The sequence below is a fragment of the Hippoglossus stenolepis genome, chromosome 17 (assembly GCF_022539355.2).
Source record: "Hippoglossus stenolepis isolate QCI-W04-F060 chromosome 17, HSTE1.2, whole genome shotgun sequence".
In the NCBI taxonomy this organism is placed as follows: domain Eukaryota; kingdom Metazoa; phylum Chordata; class Actinopteri; order Pleuronectiformes; family Pleuronectidae; genus Hippoglossus; species Hippoglossus stenolepis.
In genome coordinates this window covers 15776572-15803079 of record NC_061499.1, presented here as the reverse complement: position 1 = coordinate 15803079, position 26508 = coordinate 15776572, and the positions used below count along the sequence as shown (strand labels likewise).

Here is a 26508-nt window from a genome sequence, read left to right as displayed (position 1 = left end):
ATTGCAATAATTATTGGTATTGCTTTATTGCCCAGCCCTAGTTTTCTGTATTCTTTTATTCATTTATGTACATATTCACACTTTTGTCCCATTTAATAAGCTTTAAAAAATGACATCCTGTTATAACATTTAATCTGTGACCTTATATTTTTGCACAATTTTGCTTCAGTGTAATACTGATTAAGATAAGATGAGTTACTGAAATGTTTGTTTAAAACATAAAAAACGTTCCAAAATTAAGAAAAGCTGTGGTTGAGGTCTAGGTGGTGCCCATGATAAAACTCTATCTGGGAAAATAAATATAAAATATATATGTTTATTTGTTTTCACATTTCCTTAAAAGAATCGCATGAGGTTTTGATCATGCATGACAACATGTGTGTACAACTACTTTAAATCACCTTGAACTGTCAATTTCGTCATCAACTCACGAACAGGGCCTTTTCTTGTTCGCCATTGGCCAACTGTGATTTCGCTGCTGCAGTATCAAGCTCTCTGATTGGACCACTGCTTAAACACGGCTCCTTCATTGGCTGAAACAGACGCGGGCTATTGAAACGACGCATGCAGCTCAGTGCCAACTTGCCCACTACGAATAGATGATTTCACAGACTCACCCGCCCTGAGTGAGGGAGACAGACGGGTTTATAAGGACAGTATGTCGTCCACTGACATGTCCGCGGTGCTTGACATCCTGCGCTCACTTTACCTGCACATCCAGACTCTGGAGGAGTTTGCAGACAGCTTCGTGTTCAGGGAGGGACAGAGGGCGGTGCTGGTGGAGCAGACCGACAGCGACCGCTTCAAGTCCTTCGTCCGGACGGTTTACGTCTGTTCTGACAAGGAGCTAAAGCAAATACCGAGCTGCAGCCAGGTACGCTTGCCCTAGATGTGCTGCTAACTGTCACTGATTCACATAGACTTTCTCAGCAGAGCTTGAAAGGTGGGTGGGGACATTCCTTAAGATAAGATACAACTTTATTGATCCACACACCGGGGAAATTCAGTTGTTACAGCACCAGGCAAGTCACAATGAGGTACACAAGGCAAGCCTAAGAATAATAATGAATAAATTAAATACAAATCTGAGTATGTACATTATATACACCTTTCAAAGTACAGAAATGTTATAAAGTAAAGAGCAGTGGCACAGGATGATTGCACGAGCAAGTAAAAAAACAAAACAGTTTGTACGTAAACACAGATCTGCAAAAAAGTTTTTTTCTGTTAGAAATAGTGCAAGTAGTTTAAGTAGAGTGACGTGAACAGTGCAGTACTTTATTTTTCAATTCAGATGAATAATGATGTCCACCTCGGAAGCTTGAGCCAAACTCTTAATGCATCATTTTATGTCACCTGAAGCTTTTTTGGTTTTGCATGACTGTAGCTGCACCTGCAAAAGGAAGTAGGCTCTACAAAGCTATTTTAACATCACCTGTACCCATGTTAACCAGCATGTTTACATCACTGATACTGCACATGATTTTCATCATCACATAATTGTTCCTAATGACGTGACCCAGATGTCTTGCTTTATTCACTATATTTATATCTCATAAAAAACGAGGAATATTTTAGCTCTCATCCATCACGATGACACTCTTTTTAGAGTAAAATGTAATTATGATTTCATATAAACAGTCTGTTAACATTGTATCAGAGTTATAGCAGCGCAATATTGGTGAGTAGCTATTTCATATTTTTTTCATGATGCGTCAGAGAAATGTAAAGGCCAAGACTCAAATGTGAAACGCATACTTCTCGTCAATGTGGTGTATTTTCTTTATCTCATTTCCACAGATCTGCTCTCTGCCTGAACTGTTGGCCTTCGTTCTCAACAGTGTGAAAAGAAAAAGAAAAAGAAACGTCTTGGCACACGGCTACAATTTTCGCTCTGTTGCTCAGGAGGAGCGGGATGCAGACCACTTTAAATTCCAAGGAGATATAACTCAAAGTGCCGCTTACATCCATGGCAGTGACTTGTGGAAGAAGGTCACAGTACGTCTCGGCACGGACATCACACGGTACCTGTTGGAGAGCTGCTCTGTGTTCGTGGCAGTCCCCCCTTCATGTGTTTTCCAGGTGAGTGGCCCTCCTGTGTATGACAGGGTCTCCATGGCTACTGCCGCCCCCAGGTTTTATCTCCAGCCTCGCCGCAGGGCACATAACGGTACCCAGCTTGGAAAGCATCAAGAGTCGGTGACCTTGAAAAAGAGACACCAAGTTGACAACCGAACAGTCAGTAAGATGAGGAACCGAGCAGATGTAAAAGGGAAGAGGGGGAAAAGAAAGAGAGAAACCGATCAGAAGGATGGCGAGGAGGTAATGACATGTTCAGGAAAGAGAAGACGAGCAGGACAGCAAAAACAAACACTAGACGTCCATCAGGTATGTACTGAGACAGTGGAGGAAGAGCAGCCCATGTCTGTGGAACGAACATCATCTGTGAAGCCCTTGGAAGATGGTGCTACTGGTTCTAAACAGCCTGTTGACGTTCACACAACAATAAGTCCCTTGGAGGGAGGACCCAGTTGGAGATCAGGGGTTTTTCCCCCATTACCTCCCTCGCAGTGTTTTATTCGCACGCTGGGATTCCTGTATGGGGGAAGGGGAATGCGTAGCTTCCTTCTGAACAGGAAAAAGAAGAGTGGTGTTGGATCCAGGAGACTACAAGGAAGAGATCTGGTGAGAATAGTCTTCTTTGAGGGACTGGCCTATCTAAACGGGCTTGAGAGGAATCCAAAGAAACTTCCCCGGCGCTTTTTCAACATGGTTCCCCTGTTCAGGCAGCTGCTGTGTCAACACAGGAGATGTCCCTACAGCAGAATACTGCAGAGGATGTGTCCACTGCTGGAGGAGAGAAAGGCAGGACAGGAAGAACTGATCTCCCTCTTGCCTCAACGCTGTGCACCTCACAGGGTCTACCTGTTTGTCAGGGAGTGTCTCTCCGCTGTGATCCCACACGAGCTGTGGGGCTCCGACCACAACCGACTACATTTCTTCGCAAGGGTCAGGGGCTTCCTGCGCAGCGGCAAGTTTGAGAAGCTCTCATTGGCTGAACTGCTGTGGAAGATGAAGGTGAATGACTGTAATTGGTTGAAGATCAGTAAGACAGGTAAGATTGTCACTGATAAGAAATGTTTGTTTTCTCTTGGTACATGTGTTTTTTGATGACATGACCAGTGTAATCTGCAGGCAGGGTCCCGCCCAGTGAGCTCTCATACCGGACACGGATCCTGGGTCAGTTCTTGGCTTGGGCTCTGGATGGTTTTGTTGTAAGCCTCGTCCGAGCCTGCTTCTATGTGACTGAGAGCGTGGGACAGAAGAATGCCCTCAGGTTCTACAGACAGGAAGTTTGGGCCAAACTGCAGGATCTGGCCTTCAGGTACACACTCAAACAACACACATCTGCAAATTGTTTCTACAGTCACGGGGCACAAGCTCACAAACCATTGTTGTGATTTTAGAGGTCACCTTTCCAAGGGTCAGATGGAAGAGTTGACGCCGACACAGGTTGCCTCCCTCCCCAAAGCTACGGTGGTCTCCCGCCTTCGCTTCATTCCCAAGACTGACGGCATGAGGCCAATCACGCGAGTCATAGGAGCTGATGCTAAAACTAGGGTATATTTTTACAATGGCATTAAAGTTCTCCCTGACATGTTTACAAGTTTTGATGTGTGTGTAGCATTTCTGGGACATTTTCCTTTTTTTCCTTGCAGCTTCACCAAAGTCGTGTCCGGGACTTGCTGGATATGCTGCGGGCCTGTGCGCACTGCACTCCCTCTCTCCTGGGCTCCACGGTCTGGGGGATGACGGACATTCACAAGGTTTTGAGCTCTCTGGCTGCAGCGCAGAAGGACAAGCCACAACCCCTCTACTTCGTTAAGGTGAAAGCGAGACCATTGCTGTGCTTCACTTGATGTTTTGAGTTTGCAAGTGCATTCAAGTCTAGCAACATGCAGTGCACTATGACTGCAAAACGATCAACAAGGGCAGTGTAATACGATGGGCACCTGTTGGGGAAGGACCAGCATCTTATTTTCAAACATCCAAAAATGGCAGCTTACGAAGTTGAATACTTCCTTGTTGCTGATGGTGATGATGTAATTTCCAGGTAGCCTGAAGCAGGGTGCACACACAAGAGAGAAAAAGGTTTATCCTGAAGTCTTTATGTGAGCAAAATAGCCGACAGACCTTTTGACGGGCTCCAGTTGTGGTTAAAATATTGTTGTGATTTCCAGTGAGCACAGAAATGTTTGTGTGTGATATAAGTAAACACAACCTTGTCAAAATTATTATTGTTTTACTATGTCGGTGAGTATACAGGCTGGACAGTGTACCACATGTACATATGAACTGAAGTGTCCATTTTGAGATACAGCAGGTTTAACTTTGTCTCTACAGTCTCAGGTGTTTTTTACAGGACCATGGCAAATTCAATTCTGTTCGGATGTGAGTTCTTAGGGGTCACGAAAGCAGCGTAACCTCCGGTAGCTAAAAACTCAGAGAACAGATCAGTCGCTCAGGCAACAAACACAAAAGCATCACCTCAGTACAAAAAAGGAATCCAGATGTTCACTCATGTCAAGTCCGTGTTCGACTACTCTGATTGACTGAACCAACACCACTTGTGTGCTAAAATGCTGTCAGCTACTGGTGGTGTAGTGTGGTAGTTCACAGTTCTCTTGGGAGATGGAACCTGGAATTACATAGAGCAAGACCAGGCATTCAGTGTGCTATCAATTTTTGATTTTGAAGCTGCTATTTTCAGGTAAAAGTGATGCATAAAAATGCTTTATTTCTCTTAATTGTAATTTCAGCACTCATTCTGCGATTTCTCTGTGTTTCAGGTGGATGTGAGTGGAGCCTATGAGAGTCTGCCTCATGACAAACTCATTGAGGTGGTTGGCCAGGTGCTCTCACCTGACCACGATGAACTCTTTACCACCCGCCGCTACGCCAAGATCTGGGTCGATTCCCATGAAGGCCTGAAAAAGACCTTTGTCAGACAGGTAGGATTATACCTGCACACATGATCATGTATGTTTTGTATACACACATGTAATTCGGCCATTTGTCCACATAGGCAGCTTTCCTGGAGGACAACATAGGATCCACCAACATGAAAGGGTTTGTGACGTCACTGCAGAAAAAAGGGAAAGTCCATCATGCCATTCTAGTGGAGCAGGTCAGCAGGTTTCCATAAGGATCTTTGATACTTTTAATTTTGTTTTTTTTACTTTACTTTCTTACTTTTCTTTCTTCCAGCTTTTTACCTCTGATCTTCACAGCAAAGAAGTGTCACAGTTTTTCACCCAAATGCTAACTGGCAGTGTTGTTCAGTTTGGCAAAAAGTAAGCATTATCTTGTGTTTTGTTTAACAATAAAATTACTTTCACTACCAGCATGCCATAAGTCATTTTCTTTCATTTCCAGTGTTCGCAGGACAGTTAATGGGATTCTTGGCGCTATGTTTTACAGGACATACCGTCAGTGCAGAGGGATTCCTCAGGGATCCGTTGTGTCCAGTCTGCTCTGCTGTCTCTGCTACGGTCACATGGAGAATGTCCTGTTCAAAGATGTTTCAAAAAACAAAGGGTACAGCAGACCTCTCTGTCTGTAGATGCAGTAACACGTGTGCAGCAGCAGAGAGCACTCTTTCTTTATCTCTGTGTCTCTTGCAGGTGTCTGATGAGACTGGTGGATGACTTCCTTCTCATCACCCCAGACTTGCATGAAGCACAAACCTTCCTCAAGTATGTCAAATACCAGCATTGACAGATAAATGTTACTTTCCTCAGGCACTTCTTAGATATTATGAATTTTTTGGAACTTCTGGAAAATAAATTTTCTATCTAAACTTTAACCACTTTATAATAGTAATTATCGTTATTTATACAGCACCTTTCATACATAAAATGCAGCTCAAAGTGCTGTAGAATAAAATCAAACACATGAAATAAGTTCAAAGATCAATTAGAACAAATTGGTAATGAAACATAAACTTAGGGTAAAAGCATAAAACTAGTAAAAGGTTTAAAAAGAAGTATAACATGAAGACTATGGTGTTTAAAAAGGGATACAATTTGTTGAAAGCAAGATCATAGAAATAGATCTTGAGTTGTTTCTTAAAACTATCAACAGTTAACTATCAACGGTTATCTAAAACCTATGTTACAGGATTACACAAAAACAGAACCTTAAAACAAATGAATAGGAATATATCACAATCACACATTGAAATATAAGATACACATAATTGAATTAAATGAATAGTATTAACATGCATAAGATGTAAAAGATAGAAAGAGACAAGTCAAGTGGAACACATGCATATCCAGAACATACATTATTATTTTTAATGGAACGCAGAAGCAGATTTAACAGCATGATGCACAATTCTTTTAAATCGAGCACTTAATAATGGCATTTGCACTTGTGTGTGTAGGATCCTGCTGGCTGGTGTACCACAGTATGGTCTAGTGGTCAACCCACAGAAGGTGGTGCTCAACTTCCAGGCATCAGGAAGCACTGACTCTTGTCCCGACATTCGCGTGCTGCCCCCTCACTGCCTCTTCCCCTGGTGTGGACTGCTGCTGGACACGCGCTCTCTCGACGTCCACAAAGACTATTCCAGGTGAAAACTTCCCCTCAGTCGGAGTCATGCTGCTGAATCATTTCCTCCAATTTGCTTCTCGGATGAGGAGTTATTGGGCTCTGTCAATGTTTACGGTTTCTCGTAAGCTGCATCACTCATCCCTGCACTTTGTATCAACTTGTAAATGTGGCTGACACAGTGAGATCTGATCAGCATCATGCAGGTTTATTGCCAGCCCCACATCATGCTTAATAGAGGAACTTCATTTAAATACAACATCTACTTTAATGTTTATAGACTGTAGGATGGTAAAACCTGCTATGATTTAATAGGTCATCGGTGGTTTTGTGGAAAACAGGCTCTATATATTCACTACATCATTTCATACTGCATTCCTATTGGTATGACATAGGTTGTAGCAGCAGTCACATTGTGAGATGATCAATTCATTTCTGACATTGTTAGAATTTTTTCATCTTTGGTCGTCAGAGCTTGACAAGGGGCGTCTTTGAGCCGAACTCACAGTGCGACATGGACCCACATATTTGGAGCAAAGACAAAATAAATCATGTTTCATTCACGTTGGTCACTTTTCGTCCAGAACAGCCCAAAATGAAACGGTGGGTAGAAACAATCACCAGTATAGTATGGATGATTCATATTCTTAAGTAAAACACAGGACATATTGAATCTGTATCACCATGCTCAACATTTTTTTTTTTTTATGAGAAAGCCTGTTGCAGGTTTGAAGCCATTTACTTTGTCTTTGTTTACTTCTTACTCTCCATCTTTCCCAGCTATGCAGGCCTGTCTCTGCGCTACAGCCTCACTTTGGGCTCTTTCCACTCAGCCGGACAGCAAATGAAGAGGAAACTGACGTCCATCCTCAGACTCAAATGCCACGCCCTGTTCTTGGACCTGAAGGTCGGTGAAATAATAATTTAAAAAGTTTAAAACATTTGTTTGTATTTTAAAAGGATAAAATTAAATGTTTTTTACTTATCAATCTACACACACACACGATATGTAAATTCACTGAAACAGAAATCTAATGCTTACATTAAGATTCAGACCCTTAATTCAATACAAAATGAGTATATCTTAGTTCTCTTCTTCGAAGGCCATAAAGGTATAAATGTGAACCTGCACTTCCTCTTGGGCTTCATCAACATGTTATGGCAAAATTATCCAAGGTTACTAGTGGGACGTTCCCCTCAAACAGCAACAAACTGCTGTAAACTTGTCAAGTTACACAATAATCAAGTTTATTGCAGAATGATTTTAATTTCAACGCATAACACACAAATACAAATTATAGTGAGCATCAGAAAATGAATGCCATGTATGAGACAAACGGTGAAAAAGGCCAGAGAATAGAAAATATGACTCAAGTATACCTCACAAAAATATTGCATTTTATTTAGTTGCATCGATGGAAGTGGAAGTCCCACATATTTGTTTCTAGTTCGATCTTTCTGGTTTAATTTCTGTACGTGTACATTTTTGCTGAATATAATGACACGTTGGTTTCCCTTCTCAGACCAATTCTCTTGAGGCAGTCTACAACAACATCTACAAGCTGGTGCTGCTTCATGCATGCAGGTAAAGATGCTGATCTAATTTCTGTAACTTATAATATATAATCTATATAATATATGGCTCTTATAATCTGATAATGTGTTCAATTTATTCAAATTGAATAGGTGAGAATGTTTTGTTTCCACTGTCCAGTGAAGCATTGAAATGTGTGTGTGTGTGATGTTCACCGGCCTTGGATTGATAAACAGTGACATATTATCAGTCAATACCTGCACTGAGCTGTGTAATTACACCTCCATTTACCTCAGGATGTAAATATCTAAATGAGTCCAATCTATCTCGGTTTTCTCTCCCTTCTTTTTTTAAAATTTTTTTTGTTTTCCTCTTAAGGTTCCACGTGTGTGCCCAGAGTTTGCCCTTTGGACAGAGAGTTGATAAGAACCCTGAATACTTCCTGAAAATGATATGGGACATGGCTAAGTACGCCAATCATCTTATCAGGCACAGCAACAAAGGCAACATTTCCTGCTTTATACTTTTCATCTTGGAAAATTAATAGAAACAATCTGAAGTCACACATTTGAATGATTTTCTTTCCTTCTTGCTTCTCATGTCTCCAGGTCTGATTTTAGGCAGTAAGGCTCAGACGGGCGTCGTGCAGTATGAAGCAGTGGAGTTGATTTTCTGTCTTTCCTTCCTGCTGGTGCTGTCCCAGCATCGTCCTCTGTACAAGGATTTGCTCACACGGCTGCACAAACGTATGTAACCTCAAGAAACCCACTCGTGCAGAAACAATATCACACAGACTCTGTCACGATTAGCACTGCTAAAAAAGTTTATACTGCACGTTTCATACAGACAAAGATACAGCACCTTGTGCAACACAAAGATTATTTACATGGTAAAGCACATTAGATATATTAGATATTCAAAAATAATCAAAATATTAAAAGTAAGATGAAAAGTGTGTTATGGCTGCAGCTAATAATTAACTGTCATAGTTTTTTCCCTTTCATCATTTGGAGACTGAGATGAAATTCAGTTTAGATAATGGCTGTAAACTGACTTTAGAAATCAAAACCCCACATTTCACTTTGTGCAAAAACTGTTTATTCATGGGAAAAGGTCAAAGGAGCAGATGGATTATTGTTTAAAAAAAATAAAATGTGACCATGCAGCATCAGTCTAATGTTAAACAGATTGTAGTGGTGAGAGTTGTCGTAACTGCTGTTAACTAGAATAGAAAATATCCATTAGTTCCTGATTCTGTCAATGTGTTATGTAATGTGATATTATCTATTAATTCCGACATTGCTGATCTTCGGTCATGAATGAAATAAGTGCAGTTTCTCTCTCAAGATGTTCCTGCAGTTGAATCAACTGCACAGAAAAGATCTAACAGTGTACATGTTGAACATACAAACTGAACTCCAGGCGAGATGTTTCTGCAGAATGCTATAGGTCTCTGGATTACTCTCAGTGGTGCATGGATGTAACATGTGCAGTAAATTGGGAGAGGTCTATGTCTCTGAGCCACTATTGCACTGCCCAGCATGTTTGTTTTTAGCCAGAAAATGTCAAAATCATTAAAAACGTTGCTCGTTCTGCACGTACAGGAGAAGAAAGCCCTCATCTTCCTTGAGAAGGGCCAATCCCTGTGAATGTTGACTTTGTGGGAGATGCACTAAATATGTGATCTTACATGAACTCTAAGTCAGTTTATTGCCACCGTAACTCGATTTTACAGGTGTTGGAAAAAGTTCAAGCACAAGAATGTCTCTGTTCTCTATTAAAGAGAAATAAAAGCACATCCGTATCTTCTGCTGGCAGGGAAGCGCAGTCTGGAGCGGCGCCTGGGGGACATGAGGTTGGCCAGAGTCCGACAGGCCACTAACCCCAGGACTCCAGTTGACTTCCTGGCCATCCAGATGTAGATGCTTGCTCGAGTTACAGCTCCCAGAAACTAAGAAACCCTCAGCAGCTCAAAGGTATGAACAAGTATTATATCTAGCATCTCTGACATATTTAATATTATCTAGTCTTTAATTTTCCAAAATCCACAGATTTCTTTCCCCCCCTAGAAATTATGAACTAATACAAACTTTTTTTTTTTTTTTTTACTTTGCTTGTCTCATCCTCAGGTTTCAAGAGACTGAGATGAGCAGTGTGTTGAAATCAGTCATTCGGATTTATCTGACCTGTCGTCGTGCCAAAACAAATATCGGTTAAACTGGCTGGCAACAGAGAGCGAAAACGGCTCTTAGTCACGTTATATCAAACACTTAAATGATAAAGTGAAGCCCATAAACACACCCAACAAAACAATAACCTCCACAACAATATAAATGGATGATTCAAATTTCTCGAGCTACCGTAGCAGTCCTAGTCTCAACTCTGAGCTGTTTCTCTCTCTGGACTTTGATTTACACTTTGCGGTAGTTTTCCACGGAAAAACACATGACAATCAAGCCACAGAAAACCTGTCAGCCATTACAGTGAGTTAAATAATTTCGACACAATATGATGTAGAAGCAGCTCTTTACGCTGCAGTGTTGGTGTTCAAATGGAAGGTTTTGTAAACGCGGAATCAAAGACGATTGTGCGTGTTTCAGTTTGATGTGTTACACTGAACGTTATCTAGCTCATGCACATTAACTGTGTAATGTGCATGATGTGAATAACAAAGTAAAGAATATGGATGTTCAATAAATCCAGTTTGTTTTTGAGTCAACGAATGTGATTTGTCATATGTCATGTCTGTCCTAATAGAATCCTGCTAATTTAAACATCGTCATTAGTTAATAGAAAAGGTTAAAAGTGTCTGATTACATGTCAGTTCTTCTGTGATTTTAGAGGAAAAATCCAGACCTGATCATCAGGAAGTCACTAGTTTTGTTGCTCGAATCGTATCCTAAGCTTCCTGTTTCCGCTGTTCTTGCGTTTCCACCTCAAAGCCGTCGTTGCAGTAGTGGTTTAGTTCGACTTGTGTGGAGGACCTCTTGCGCAGATAGCCGATCAGTTTGTAGAAAAACACCACAGGGATGGAAATCACAGGGAGCACACTGAGGAGGATGATTATGGCAAAGGCCCAGTCTGGGTATGGCCTTACTTCAGTTGCAGGGAATAGTTCCTAAAGACGCAGACAAACAAGTAATCATTTCATTTCATTCCTAGCTACAGAGTGAGCTGAAAAGATTTGATACCACAATCTTTCATATAGCAGTTATCTCAGCCTAGCTTAAAGTCCCTGTGTTTAACCTGGTTCATTTCTAGCATGAAACTGTTGTTTGTGTATTAAAGACACAGCTTCCATTGATGTTTTTATTACATTTTTTTAAACCTCTGCCAAGGAGGTTATGTTAATTTGTTGGTTTGTTTGACGGCAGGATGAAGCAAAAACCACTGAACGAATTCCCACAGAATTGGTCAAAGGATGGGATTTAGGCCAAGAAAGAATCCGTTAAATTTTGACGTGGATCCAGACAAAAGGGTCGGATCCAGGTTGTTTTTTCATCACTTTTTTTCAACGTTATAATATAAGGTGCAAGATATAAGGCCCTTGTATAGGTGTGTGCTTCCTCTACTGAGTGCCGTTCAAGTTTGTTTCCTTTCGTTTCACTTGAGGATAGCGATAGTAGCTTTAGCTCATTATGTTACTATAGCAAACATGTTTGCAACAGTGTGCGCATCCACATTAGGAGACATGTTCCTGAACTGCAGGTGAACATAATGCTGCATTCATGTTCTCTGCATGGTTCCATGCCGAGACGTCGTTCTTCCGACTCCTGTGTGTTCACATGCTGTTGAGTCGTGCAAACAACATGGACACTACAAACGAGTAGTATTTTATTGCTCCGAGCATTGATAGCTGTTTCTCATTTTATATCAGTGTTAATAAATAACTTTTCCAACCAATCTAACAACATAATGGTCTAAAAATCTGTAGCTGCGAAAGGCTCCAATATGTCCACTAGCAAGTCATCAATGTTCATCAATGGTCTTTTGGTGCTGGGTAGGTTTAAACATGTTACGTCATTCTGTAGAGATCTGTCACTGAGTGTAATATCTATATGCGTTCTTACATATTCTGGGTTCCATGCAAAATAGGTGGGATGTTTCTGTGCCTGAATGACCACGTAGGCAATCAGCACGCCCATTAGCATTAAGGGACTGATCACCATCCAGCAGGCCCTCCAAAAGATGTTGGGCTTCTTCCCAGTCATGAACTGGATGTCTTCACTGAAACTATCAAGAGGACACAGGAGACAAAACTGGGATTAGAATTGTATGAGGCTAAAGAGGTTTATGGGAAAAGGAGGAAGAAGTAAAGGGATTACGTTTTCATTCCACGGACATAAATGACTCCAATTAACTCGAAGAATGCAATGATGAGCAGAGGTACGGAGCCCACGTAGCTGTTAAACACCTCCACCCAGTAGTTCCCGGAGCCCAGTGTGAAGATAAGAGCCGTCAGGAAGGCTACCAAGCACGTGATGGCTATGAGAGAAAAAACATTTTCAGAGAGGAAATTCGGAGACATCACAACTTGTAACTTTCTCAGATTTGCACGGACCTGTTACAAGTTCATTCGGGATCCACTTTGGCACCAGATTAAGGTCATGGATGGGCGTGAGGACTCCCTCGATGTTGCCAAACATGGAGGAGAGGCCCAAGCTGAAGAGCATGATGAAGAACAATATGGCCCATATCTGCGAGCCTGGCATCTCTACCACTGCCTCAGTGAACACAATAAAAGCCAGGCCGGTACCTGAGGCGCTCTGTGGGAGGAAGATGAAGGAGAAAAGAATGTAATGCGGAAGCCTGAAGGGACTGTGCGTGTTTGACTGGCACATGATGTACTGTGTACTGAGAGAACGGGGAGGCGAGAGTGGAACACAGCCAGCATTTCAGGGAAGAGGAAGATTAGAAAAATGAGACGCAGGCAAGAGCAATGCTAATTTATTTTTTGAAAATTTCAATACCTCGTCAAGGAATGTTTGCAGGTCACAGTGCCTCAGTTGCAAATTGGCCACCTGATCAGGAGACGTCTGATTTAGATACTCAAACCAGTGCTCGTAGTTCTCCAGTGTTATATTCTGGTCGGAAAACTCAAAGTGGTTCGTCAGATCCAAGATGTTTCTGCAGAGGTAAAAACATCTTCCTCATTGGTATCAGAAAGGAAAGAAGAAGCTTTAAAATCATATTGATGTGCATGCATACATACTCGTGTAGACACTTGTTAAAGCCAGTAGTTGCTTTAAATCCCAGGATGGCGAAGATGGATATGGAGGCATACAGAGATGTGGCGCTATTTATTATCCCAACAACAAGAGCATCCCTCTCGCAGTTGTTTCTAATAGAAATAGAACAGAGTTAAAAGTACAATATTTTTTCTTTTTTCTTTAGTTTTACAAAATCCTTCCAATTTTGTCGAGCTAATTGAGGAGAATTAGTTCTTACTTCTCTTCGTTATAGCTGGAGAATGCTATGAGACCTCCAAAGGCCACAGAAAGGGAGAAGAAGATCTGGGTTGCAGCGTCCAGCCACACCTGGGGGTTCTTCAGGACCTCCCACTGGAGTGAGCATAAAGAAGACACATTGGGTCAGTGTGTTTTCTCTGATGGGAGAAGCTAACTTTCCCTCAGCTGCAGTAGCAGCAAGTCTCCGCACTCACATCAGGAGTGAAGAGGTACGACAGTCCATCACTAGCTCCGGGCAGAGTGAGGGCACGAATCAGGAAGATGGTCAGCACCAGGTAAGGGAAGGTGGCTGTCACATACACAGCCTATTTAAAAGAAATTATGAACATTACTAGATATGATACATTGATCAAATCTGAATTTGAAGTTCGTATTTTTCCTAACCTTTCCAATGGACTGGATGCCATTGATGAAACAGATGTAGACAATGCACCAGGCGCTGGCCAGACAGATCACCATCCACCACTGCACGGAGCCACTAGTCTCAATGTCAGGCGTGACGTTCAGGGTCTCACGGTACCAGAAGTAATTTGACGGAGTGCTCTTCTCACACTCTACATTATAACCTACATGGACACATGCACAGGTAAGAATAACTAGCACTTACAGCGTCTGGAGAAGTTAAAGTTATTTGTGTTTATTTTGGTTTAAAAATGCATTTAGTCACGTAACCATCCACTGAATATAAAGATGGACGACATGCCTGCTCCCCAAATGTGAAGCCAAAGTCTCTTGATTGCCCCCTGGTGGCTGCCTTCAGTATAGGCTATAACATTGGCAACAGTGACAGCTGACACTGACATTGTTACTGCGCAGATTCTGGCTCCAAATGTGCAAGATGGCAGCGTTCGTATCTGGGATATTTTGTCTTCATCTCTGGATAGTTGGAGGAAGTGCAGATGCGTTGTCCATCTTTATTTGCAGTCTATGCTTGTGACAAACCTAAGTTTATATTCGTAAATGTTCATTGTTCAGATTTATTTGGCATTTAAGTTGTGTTCCCTTATGATTCAATTTAAAATGTGAAAAATATGTAGCATTTCAAACCCTGTCGTACGATAACTGAAAAACCAAACCATAAAGAAAAGGTGTTTTTTTCACTCCGTCACTGAGCAAAACTTGGCATGAAAGCAAAACAATAAAATTTCATGTTGTGGTGTAATATGTGTTTGTGCCATAAAACAATCCAATGTTCTCCTGTTAACTTTGACCTGAAACGCCCCATAGAGCCTCACAGTTAACCAGTGCTCTTTATGGAATTCTCGAAAGCTCATTTGATAATTTACTCATAACGAGCTGCTATCCGAGAGTATCTCTGTTACTGTCGACGTGGAAGTGTTGACAGTGACCTGAGGGGATCTAGGGGGAGAGACAGGTGGGCTTCCTCCTTACCTGTGTGATTTTCATTTAGTGGACACTGGCTCCACGGCAGCGGATTTTGGAAGGAGTGAAAGAAATACCAGAGAACCCAGGCCAGGATGGTGTTGTAGAAAATGGCCACCAGGAATGACACCACCATAGAGGCAACACCTACATGTAGGAAATCATGTTGTCAGGAAAAACACTGAACAGCAAGCCTTTCAGCAAGAAAGCAGTGTTTATTAAGCACCTGACAGAGGCAGACATTTATATCGGCATGCTGCTCTTATTAAACGGCACATTGCAACACTTTGCGATGTCCTGTATACCATTTTTAATGGTAAAATAAACGTACATGGTGCTTGGGCATTCCTGTGTTTACCGGTATAAATAGCTGAATAGGTACCCTGTGACTTTTTTTCCCTCTTTGTGCAAATAGAACAATAGCTAATTTCGAATTTGAGCTAATATCATAATTCTTCACATTACACAAACACGGTGGAAATTGATAGATATATATAAATGATAGTGATTAATTGTAACTGTCGGGACATTTTCTGTTAAAGAAATGTGCTCTGAAATGAAGCCAAACATTGCACATATGTGTTAAAGTCACGTACCAAGCCCACCCAGCATTGGTGAGATGGAGTTCCAGACACCGATGCTGCCCTTGCGGAGCCTCTGTCCTATGGCCAGCTCCAGGTAGAGCAGGGGGAGGCCCACGAACACCAGAGCTATCAGGTAGGGGATGAGGAACGCGCCTGAAGACATGAAGTGAACATTAACGTCAGCCGAGTCAACAAACCCAATTGAGAAATTAAACAATACATTTTACGATCAAATGATTTAAATAAACTGAGTGACAACTACTTTTTAGTGATCTTGATCAAGCTATAGTAAGTGACATTTTAGACAATGCTAAGTGACAGTGTAATCACTAGTATCCAAGTTACTAAAAACATAACTGAACCTGAGTCAGGTGATGATAAATATGTATAAAAACAGTATTTAAATCACCACTACCCTTCACTGTTCAGTCACCAAATAATCTGAGGAAGAAATGTGGGCAACTGATTGATGAAGATGAGGTCAAATAGATGCTGGGCTGATTTTGGAGCTCTGCCTGTGGGAGTCTCAGTATCTCAACCTGCAATGTTGATAGACTCAGGATCGTCTGTTTAAACAACCTGACCCCGACCCAGGCGCTTTAGGATTCTGTGGCTTTGGGGCTCCAGATACCACTGACAGCTATGAGGAAGTAGATACTGGAATTCAGTCCTTGGGAGGGAATGATCCCTCAAACAGAGAAAAGGCTCAACATTGTGTGTCCATAGGGACAATGACTGGCCTGACAAACTAATGTACAACCTTTTGCTCTTGGGACATTTTAACTGTGGTCAACATTAAAGCATCTCATGACTGGATGACATTAACATATAAAATCTGTCACATTAGATGTAATTGGTTGAATGTGAAATGTGGAAAATTGAACGTAAAGGCAGCATCTCACCTCCTCCGTATATTTGGCATAGGTAAGGAAAACGCCAAACGTTTCCAAGTCCCACTGCAAAGCCGATACATGTCAACAGGTACTGCGCCTTGTTGTCCCATTGGGGTCTCTCATCTTCCCCGGAGTCCTTTGTTTTACCCATCCTCAGCTGGTTAAAAGCTTCTGTTACAACAATTAAACTCTCTTTAATTCAAACGCCTCAATCAGCTTATATATTTCTTGTAGCCCAGGATCCTCGTCCTTATCTCAGCTCAGTGGGTGTCAGAACAAACGGCTCTTGAGTGGTTCAGTCTAAGTGATGTGCAGTTCTCCCCTCTCGTCCTCTTCTGACTCCCTGCAGGGGGCTTTACTCCAGCGTCCAATCAGATTCAGCTTTGAGTCAGGGATACAGATCTTATTGGTTTTTTATGGTGACTAAGTGGTTCAACCTCCCTGTTTGTTTACAATAGGAATGTGCTAAACCTCAAATTAATGGATAACCTGGTAAATCAACTGTTGGGATGAAGTCATGAAAGTTGTAAGTCTTCAAAGGTTCAGTGTGTCACAATTAGGTAAAAGGGAACTATTGGCAGACATTTTATATAAAGAATCCTTGTGATGTACGGAGGCTGTCCATTTTTCAAAGTAGCCAGACTGGACAAACTAAACACCTTTTGAGTTTTTATGACAACTGAATATGACCACAAGTTCTCTATCATGTTTGGAAGGGGAGGGTGAGCTGAGGGGTATTCAAATGCAACATGCAACTTCACCACTAGATGTCACTAAATTCTACACGCTTAACCTTTCAAATTTAAGGCAACGCGTTTTACAAAATAGAAGATATGAATTAGTAGTAGAATTAGATTGGTGCAGCAAAATAGGGGTGGATCCAGGATTTTTTTGCACTTTCTTTAACATTTTCTTTGATTTATCAAAGAATAATTCATTGATCTTTTTGACAAATATCAGTCATGTTTAGTGGACCAATTTATGAATGTGTGCAATTTGAAGCAGACCCAAAATCTAGTGAATTGAAGTTTCATTTTAGTTTCATGAGGGGACTATTGTGCCTTGGCAGAGGTATATCTCAAAGTGCCACTCTAGTGTTGGTTGTGTGTTTGCATGTGTTGCTACAGTCCAAAGACAGACAGGTTAGATGATTTTGTCATTTGTTTATGCAAAGGAGTTGTCTTTCTATATTTCTTAGACCTGTCATAGTCTCCCAGGCTGTTCATGCTGCAGCTCTCCCTGTGTGGGCAAAAACAAGGAAGGTACAAACTTTTTTTGACTGATTCAAAATCTGCAAAAGGGCACCTGACCTTTGTTTTGAGGCAATTTTTCTTGAGTGATTGTGCTTCCTACATAAAGAAGAACCTTTTACTTTTTACCAACTTTTACTAACTACTGGTTTATGTGGAAAACTTTACTCCTCCATGGGAGTAAAGTTGGATTAACACCTGCAGCATCTGTAAATCTCTTCCTTTTGAATTGATACAGTTCTGTTTCTGCCACCTGCTGGTGTAAACATGTTCCTGCAAAGCCTCAATATTGTGTGTGTGGATGTCTATCTATAGTTATGAGGGACAATTTTGGTTCAATGCCATCATTGTGAGGACATTTTGACTGGTCATCACAAATTCAAAGGGCTGTTTGAGGGTTGAGACTTGGTTTTACGGTTAGAATTAGGTTCTGGTTAGGGTTAGGCATGTAGTTGTGATGGTTAGGGTAAGGGGCTAGGAATTGCATTATGTTGTGTCCTCACAACTATAGAGAGACATGCATGTGTGCGTGTGTGTGTGTGTGAGTGGCAAGTGCGATAAGAAATGAAAAAAAAATTGTAGTTTGTAAATACGTTTATTATACATAATCATAAACAAGCAATATGCAGAAACGACAAAATGAAATAAAAAAACTATATTTCAACAAAATGTGTAGAAAGTTTTAGATGCTGACATATTTCACAGATGTTATTCACGTAAAAAGTTAACTTATGAAAGAACCAACAAATTAAATAACAATGCATTTTGTTCTATTCTAAAACATGATGTCCGCTGTAAGACAATTTTGTTTGATTTTCAGGAAGCAGTGTTTTTTCTGCAGCGAACAAACACCAGTTTACATACTGCATACACAGGCACCATCAGACTGGGGACTCCTGCCAAGAGAAATATGGCTGCATTGATCCACGAAGGGTACGGCACTGATGCCAGAGCTGGAAACTCCTTCTGTAAAACATAAATAACATGATAGGTAATATTTAGTAAAAGCAGTATATTCATTTTATATATATACTTAAACAAAAGGGTAGAGGTAAAAAAGGATGATGATGAAATCAAAAGTTTAGATCACAGATTAGTGTTGTGAGTTTGTGCACGTACAGAACTTGGGTCCCAGACCAAATAGGTGAGTTCCTCTTGAGCTTGGATCACCAGGTAGAAAACCAAGATCACCAGGATGATAAGAGGACTGACGAACCTCCATGACACCTGCCAGAAGATGCCGGGCTTGTGTCCGATCATGAACTCCACGTCCTCATTGAACCTGCCACACGACAGGGTGTAGATTATGTATCACAGACTTATGGTAAAATAGATATAGCACCAATAAATGGTACAGTAGTGGGCTGAAGGGCAGAGGGCAACTGAATATTAGTGTGATTTATGTGACAGTGGATCCTTTTCATATTATACATTTTACTACATACATCTTTTTCAATTGCTATAATAAAACAATTGTATAACACAGCTTTAACTAAATACATTAATATGGACTATAGTGCAGTGCTCATTCTAAACCTGCCTGTTTGAAATGGGCTGTTTTCTTGTCCTGTGTCAATTCTCCTGAGCTACTTCAGAATTATTCCTTGTCATTAATGAGTCCTCCTCAAACATGTACTGTCACCTTTTTATTGTTTGTGTTCAGAGCTGTTTATAAACAGTCCATGGTGCAGAGTGAAGTAAACTTTGTGTTCATCCTACCTGGTTTATCTGTGATTCAGAGGATTGTAGTCATTTTTTTTCATAAAATAAAACAGAATTTACATTATTACTATAAATTTGAATGAATAACTTAACTGATGTTATTTTTTCATACATGTCTGTTTCTCCAGAGGTCTGTTAAGCAATCAACTCAATCTTCAGACTCAATTTTTAGAAATATTCACAACTTTTCAAAGTAAAAGCTTAATTATAAACAAAGATAAACAGTTGGCGAGATATTCATTCCACATACAGACAGAAATCAGTAGGTAGATATTTCATTAATTTTGAGAACGAGTGTGGCTTGTAATGTGGACATTTTGCAGTAGGCTGTACAGTATAATAAAATAGAGGATGTGGGAGGATGTGCACCAACCTGTCTATGCCATAGATGTGAACCACAGCGATCAACTCAAACAATCCAATAGTCAGAAGTGGAACTGATCCAGCAAAATTGTCGAAGAGCGTTACCCAGTAAAACCCTGAATTCTGCGCAAACAGGAGCGAGATGACGAAGGCGACAGCACATGTTGTTCCTGAAACACACAAGAAAGGCAAGCACGTGTTAAAACGGAGTGCAGAGAATCTGTTCATCTGCGGTTGCACAGCTGACTTGTAGACTGTTTTCTTTTAAACTAAAACTCAGAATACCAGTTAGGGCTTCTTGGGGCCATTTTTGAGGAAGCATATGCAGGTCCTTTAAGGGGACCACCACTCCTTCAATGTTGCCAAACAGGGTTGAGATCCCCAGGCAGAGGAGCATGACGAAAAAGAGGACAGACCAGACTGGGGAACCAGGCATCTTGGTGATGGCCTCTGTAAACACAATAAAGGCCAGACCTGTTCCCTCCACTCCCTGGACAAACGCACATCAGTCACAATGCAGATAAGAGCTAACAACGACAACAACTGAGGAACCTGATAGATATTAGATATGTTACCTCACTGAGAAGCGTATGCATGTCACACGTTTTGATGTCCAGTCCAAGAACAACGTCAGGATGGGAGCTGTTGAGGTGAATTAACGCTGCCTCGTAGTTGCTTGGAGTGATGTTGTCCTCAGGAAGATTGAATACGTTTAATAAGGTCATGATGTTTCTGAAAAAAAGTACGTCACGGATTTGTAACCTGGCATTCCTGGAGTTAATATAACATGTCTGATTTTTTTAATGAGCATTGTTGATGTAGTGTCTTTTTTATCCTATATCATATCCCACCCTATATCCAATCCTACCTTGTCCTATCCTATATCCGATCCTATCTACTATTCTATCCTATCCTATCCTGTCCTGTCGTTACCTCTCCTATCCCATCACATATAAAAAACTGTATTTTGAATGTTATTTATCTAAGAGTCTTTTAACACATTTGTATTTTTACAGTAGAAAGAAACCATTTGATCTAATTCCCCTGTTTAAACTTGTGTTTTGATGTCTTCTGTTAGTGTAAAAGTGAAATTGTGATTTGTCAAGGCATTATGACCTTGAGCTTTATGATCAATTTAGTGGGTAGACCAAAAGAGGATTGTTTTGATTCAGACAAGTGGCTAGGATTAGGCATTATGGTTGAGTGATTAGGTTGAGGGACAGGAACCCATATTTTGTGAGGACTCACCGATACAATGTACTCACTTACTGATACAGTTGTCGTATTTCTCAGTGGCCCTGAAGCCGATGATGGTGTAGGTGACCGTGGCAGCGTAGATTGAGGTCGCACCAGTTATTACTGTCAGGATCACGGCATCTTGCATGCAGTTGTTGCTTGGAGAAAGAAAATAAGCAAAAGATTCAGGACACATATTATTTCTAACAAAGGTTGCTACCTGTTTCAACTTCTTTAAAATGTCTCTTACTGAATAGGGTTGTAGCTTGAGAAGGAGATGAGGCCTCCCCACGCTATGCTGAAGGCGTAAAAGACCTGGGCACCTGCATCCAGCCATGTCGTCGGGTTCATCAGCTCATTAACCTGCAGGAGGGAAGCACATGTTACCGTCCGTCTTTCTCTAATGAGGTAAATAATTAACCTTTATTTCTCAAACGTGATTTGAAGCATACGTCTGGTGTGAAGAGGAACTTAATTCCGCTCAGTGCTCCTTTGAGAGTCAGTCCTCGGACCAGGAAGATAGCCAGCACTATGTACGGCAGGATGGCAGTGACGTACACTGCCTGAGGTCATGACAAGATATAAAAATGGTAAATATAAAATAATGTTGACTCATTCAACCATAGTGTTTAACGGCAGATTCAACAAACCTTGCCTGATGTGCCGATCCCCCGTATGTAGCAGATACAGATGAACGTCCAGGCAGCGAACAGGCAGACTACCATGGGCCAGTGGATTCCTCCTGACTCAGCTATAGAGGTTGTAGTGTTCAGTGTCACTCGGTAAAAGTAGTAATCCACAGGGGAGCTCTCTTGACACTCGGGTACAAATTCTGTGGAGGCAAAAAACAGGCCTCTGCAAATGTGTGTGGAGTTTGGGGTAATTGCCGTGCTTGAGCATGTGTGTGTATTCTGTAATACCTGTCCTGTTTTCATTGAGAGGACACTGGGTCCAAGGCAGCGGGCTTTGAAAGGAATTGAAGAGATACCATAGGATCCAGGCTATTAAGGTGTTGTAGTACAGTCCAACCAGGAAGGACACCAGCATGGAGGCGATACCTGAGAAACAACATCATTTACTGTCATAAAACATTCATCAGGAAGCCAGAGAATCACTTTAGCTCCAGAGCTTGGTTTACTTACCAATACCAGTCAGATAAGGGCTGATGGACCTCCACACTCCCACACTGCCTTTCCTCAGACGCTGGCCGATGGCGAACTCCAGCAGCAGGAGCGGCATTCCCTCCAGCACCAGCAGAATGAGGTATGGTATCAGGAAGGCACCTGGAAAATGTATGCCATTAGTGGTGGGTGGGCTGTGGTTCCTCTACTAATCAGAGGGTGTGTGTTCGATACCCGGCTCCTCCATTCTTTGTGCCGAAGTGTCCTTGGGCAAGATACTGAACCCCAAATTGCTCCTGACAGCTGTGCCAGCAGTGTGTGAGTGCACGTGTGATAGCGAGAGTGCTGCACATAAAAGCACTGAATCAATGTGTGTGAATTGCAAAACTAAACTGTAAATCTGCTGGTCATCAAGACTAGAAAAGTTATACTAAGGCCATTCAGCATTACATTTTCACACAATATAAAAATATAACTTAATTCATATTTTGAGTTATCATTCAAAATGTGGTAAAAAACGTATTTTTTTTCAGCTAAATCTAAATATTGTCCAATGGAGTGACTGTCAAGCACGGTCCCATAAATTACATTTTTAATATGATGAAATGTTAATAAATATCTATCCAGTATGATACGATATCCTTATTTTAAATCAGGCAATTCCACTATGACACATTTTTGGAAAACTATGCAAACATGTCTCGTAAGGTCTGACACAGAAAGCTGTGACATTTTATTGTTTTTAAATTGCAATAATTACATGAATTAATATATTATCTGTTGTTTTAGCAGAAAATGTTCAGGCCAAAGGTTATAAAATGTCATGAAAATAAGTGTAAAAATTGATTTCACCTTTTTCATGCATTGAAATGAGTGTGAGTACTTGACTGTGACTCCTCTCACTCTCGCCTCACTTCAATAACCATGTCTGTCCCTGAGTTTGACATAATACTCTGACAGACACACTTACTAACTATACGCTGCCATCTGCTAGTTACCAAGTGGAACATATCAAGCCTTTTGTAAGAAATCTTTGCCTTTTATTTTGACAGTAATTTAGTTTTTAGTCACACGAAAATTGTACAGTTGTGGTTTTACCATGTTAGATATATTTCAAAAATATGTTATATTTTAACTTTTAAAGACCCTGAGACCATCCTACATGGCTTCATCTCATTATATTTGGATTATTCCAACAGAAGTTTTACCTGCCTCAACCAAATATCTATTGAGTAACTCCAAACTGTACAAAGTTCAGCTGAGACCTGACCTTGGCCCCTTGACATTGGCTCCTCTTACGTTGTAGTATTGATTTTACTGATTGCTCTTTCGGTTCTTTAAGGCCTCCCTCCACATTATATATCAGACCTTGTAGTACCTTACGCACCTACAGTACATACCTTGAGATCCTCAGGCAGAGATTTATCAGATTTTACTTAAGTTTTAATTTTCTTTGAGCATCTATATAACTGTATTCTCTTAAATATGATATTTTTATGACTCGATTTAGTTTCCTGCCTTGTGATGCACCTATAATACATATTTTGTAAGTGTATAATGAGGTGTTTTATTTGTATTTATTTGTTTTTATGTTATTTTGAAAGAAAAATAAATATATATCTGGTCTTGTAACTTAAATCTTATGTTAAATTAGTATAGGTTTCAACAGTCTTAAAATGCTTAAGTAGGCAAACAGCTTGGTTATTGAACAAAAGGTTTAGTCCAGTCTGTTAATAATGCGATAGCCCCACCCAGTCTTTCCCCTCGTCTGTTTGTAGTTCGTGGGCGGAGTTGGGTTGGTTGTTTGTTACCTGATATCTCTGTGTAGAGGTGACTGTCTTACTGCCTCTGTGGGTCTCTCTCCTCTCTCTCATATCTGGACTCTTAACATCCTCCCCAGCCTGCCCCCTTTGTTTGTTTGGTTCAAATTATCTTAAAATACCCCATAAACTAAATGTTGTTCTCATTTGCTGTGTGCTAATCTGTGTATACACTTAAGTTAAAATTGTAAAAAAAAATGTACGCCAGTGTTTTTTTTATTGTATAACCCCTGGCAGAGAGCTTGTTAATAATAATCATGGTGATGATGATAATGTTGAAACCTTATAACATTATATACTATAATGTAGATTTATTCATATTTTGGCTGCCAGGCCAGTGAAAATATACAAGGAAGTGGTAAAACTCTGATCAACTGGCCGAATGTGACAATGGGGAGAGAAAAGTTATGTTGGACACTTAAATCAAAAGCAGTGGCCATGTGAGTCCAATGATCCCATCTACGTTAATGAAAACATGTGACATCGACTGCACTTCTGTCCATCCTGGGAGAGGGATCCCTCACATGCAGCTCTTTTGAGGGTCTCTACATATTTCCCCCCCTGTGTGAACAGTTTTTTGGGTAGTTTTCTCATGTTGAGGGTGCTGGTCAGAGGAAGTCGCACCTTCGTGAGCCCTATGAGGCAAATTGTAATTTGTGAATATGGGCTATACAGACAAAACATGTTTGATTGGTTGAACACATCATTGATATGCCTTCGTGATATTCTGACATGGGTACTAAAAAACAAAGATTCACTAGTGATGTGTTTTTTATCTACATATCATTTTTATGGATATCTAAGCTTAAAGAAGATTCTGGGCCCCGTACATATGGCCATGTTGTGGATTTACCACTGTTGTACAATATATTTTTTGTTACATTTTCCTATTTGTAAAAGGCATCAATGTCAACATTCAAGCAATATTTACAACAATGAAATTTGGATTTTTGCTTTTTTTTAATAACACTGAAGTGAAATCACCGTACATCCCTCTCAGTCCACAAAACCACCCAGATTGAATGAATATTGTGCTATATTTTACATTTTACCTTCACAAAGCTGTTTTTCAATTGAGTTGTTTAACAACATAATATTACATTACAGTACTGTTGATTCCCTGTAATGCATTTCTGCTGCAGTTATATATAATAATAATTAAAAAAAAATTAGATTTCAACTTTCCACATCCATGTCATGAGCATCAGATAACGCTTTAAACATCTAGTTTAAATAAACAATAAGTTCTGCTCTTAAATGATCTCATCTCCTTTGGCTTCATCCAGATATTTTAGAGGCACAATGACTCCCTTCACACAGGTCATTTAAAAAACAAGTGTGCACACACGACTGGTGATTGTTTTGAAAGTGTGAGGGTTCACAGTTCACATAGTATCACCACCGTAACCCTTTAAAGTCTGGTAACGTTGTACTGCTAAGTTCGGTCCCTCCAGTGAAAGACCAAACTGATACTTAGTCCCACCATGAGACGTCCTCTAACCACGCTCATCTTCGCTTACCCCCTCCGTGACTTTGACACAAGTAAGGAAATCTCCACACGTTGCCGATCCCAATGCAGAAGCCCACGCAGGTCAGGATGTACTGGGCTTTGTTGTCCCACTTGGGCCTGTCACTGTCTTCTTCCTCCATTCTCTCCAGATCCTTATAGTTGGGGATCCGCAGATCCAGTCCCGGGTTAGGAAGCACCAGTCTCATGGCGACCACCAGTCTCTAAGTGCTCGAGATGGGAGATGTGAACACTGGCGTTCTTGGAAGTCAAAGTGGCCGCTTGGAGCGTGCACTTAGAAAGCTTGAGGCATGTTTATGATCTTTTACTTTATCTGTCGCAGTTCAGATTAGCTAGTGCACAGTCAGTACTTCTATTTTATATCACCAGTTGTTGCTCGAACAATTCTATGAACACGTGGGCAGGACTTCTAAATATAGAGAGCTCACCAAATGAACTTTAACTGTACAGCGGAGGCTCTCTCTCTCTTTCTGAGCGGAGTTTCGCCTGGAGTTTGAGTTTAAACCTCCAGATACCTGTGAACCTGCCTTGTCACTGTATTTATGAACTCATTCAAAATGAACAGGATGGTGGGTATTTCATGATGAAACAAAGTGCATATTCAGTTACTACTCAAAACTGACACTAAACACTGTTTCCAGTTGTCCTTTGCTAATAATTGATGTGTGAATAATCTAATAACAGTTTCCACTTTGACATCTGTTAACATAGAGATGTACACACTTTTTTGGTTGATGGTATCGATTTTGGTCATAGACTGTACTATGTAAATGATGCTGATGTTATTAACAAGGCCGCATCACAAAGCATACAATGCCCCAGGGCCCCCAGATATCCAGGCTTCCCCAAGAAGTTCCAGTCTTGGTTCACCACTGCTATGTTTGCGTATATTTGCAACCGTCCCCTCACTGTGTAAAAACGTTATGTCCTAGTCCAGACACTGGTTTGTGCTCTGAGCCGGCTGATGCTTGGACGCTCCCTCACCCTTGTT

At 40.9% G+C, this 26508-nt stretch overlaps 3 protein-coding genes across 3 annotated transcripts; 1 reads left to right on the top strand and 2 right to left on the bottom strand.

The window, feature by feature from the left end:
* The first annotated feature begins 569 nt into the window (after positions 1 to 569).
* Positions 570 to 10858, top strand: tert (telomerase reverse transcriptase). The gene is made up of 17 exons (XM_035182004.2): positions 570 to 874; positions 1801 to 3115; positions 3196 to 3385; positions 3468 to 3621; positions 3720 to 3887; positions 4851 to 5012; positions 5087 to 5188; positions 5269 to 5354; positions 5482 to 5598; positions 5685 to 5756; positions 6449 to 6637; positions 7396 to 7522; positions 8139 to 8200; positions 8528 to 8652; positions 8758 to 8895; positions 9968 to 10125; positions 10279 to 10858. Exons 1-16 carry the CDS (start codon positions 659 to 661, stop codon positions 10069 to 10071), a joined length of 3327 nt encoding a protein of 1108 aa, XP_035037895.2. The 5' UTR covers positions 570 to 658; the 3' UTR covers positions 10072 to 10125; positions 10279 to 10858.
* Positions 10859 to 11048: 190 nt separating this feature from the next.
* On the bottom strand, positions 11049 to 16718 carry LOC118124843 (sodium-dependent neutral amino acid transporter B(0)AT3-like). The gene is made up of 12 exons (XM_035183022.1): positions 16487 to 16718; positions 15597 to 15737; positions 15010 to 15147; positions 14002 to 14183; positions 13812 to 13922; positions 13598 to 13710; positions 13362 to 13490; positions 13120 to 13276; positions 12711 to 12915; positions 12475 to 12634; positions 12220 to 12382; positions 11049 to 11267 (listed from the first exon to the last, which is right to left on the bottom strand). Exons 1-12 carry the CDS (start codon positions 16626 to 16628, stop codon positions 11049 to 11051), a joined length of 1860 nt encoding a protein of 619 aa, XP_035038913.1. The 5' UTR covers positions 16629 to 16718.
* Positions 16719 to 18543: 1825 nt separating this feature from the next.
* On the bottom strand, positions 18544 to 25705 carry LOC118125143 (sodium-dependent neutral amino acid transporter B(0)AT1). The gene is made up of 12 exons (XM_035183518.2): positions 25510 to 25705; positions 22191 to 22331; positions 21969 to 22106; positions 21699 to 21880; positions 21501 to 21611; positions 21299 to 21411; positions 21078 to 21206; positions 20388 to 20544; positions 20098 to 20302; positions 19823 to 19982; positions 18847 to 19009; positions 18544 to 18693 (listed from the first exon to the last, which is right to left on the bottom strand). The coding sequence occupies exons 1-12, from the start codon at positions 25703 to 25705 to the stop codon at positions 18544 to 18546; spliced, it is 1845 nt and encodes a 614-aa protein (XP_035039409.1).
* Positions 25706 to 26508: the final 803 nt, after the last annotated feature.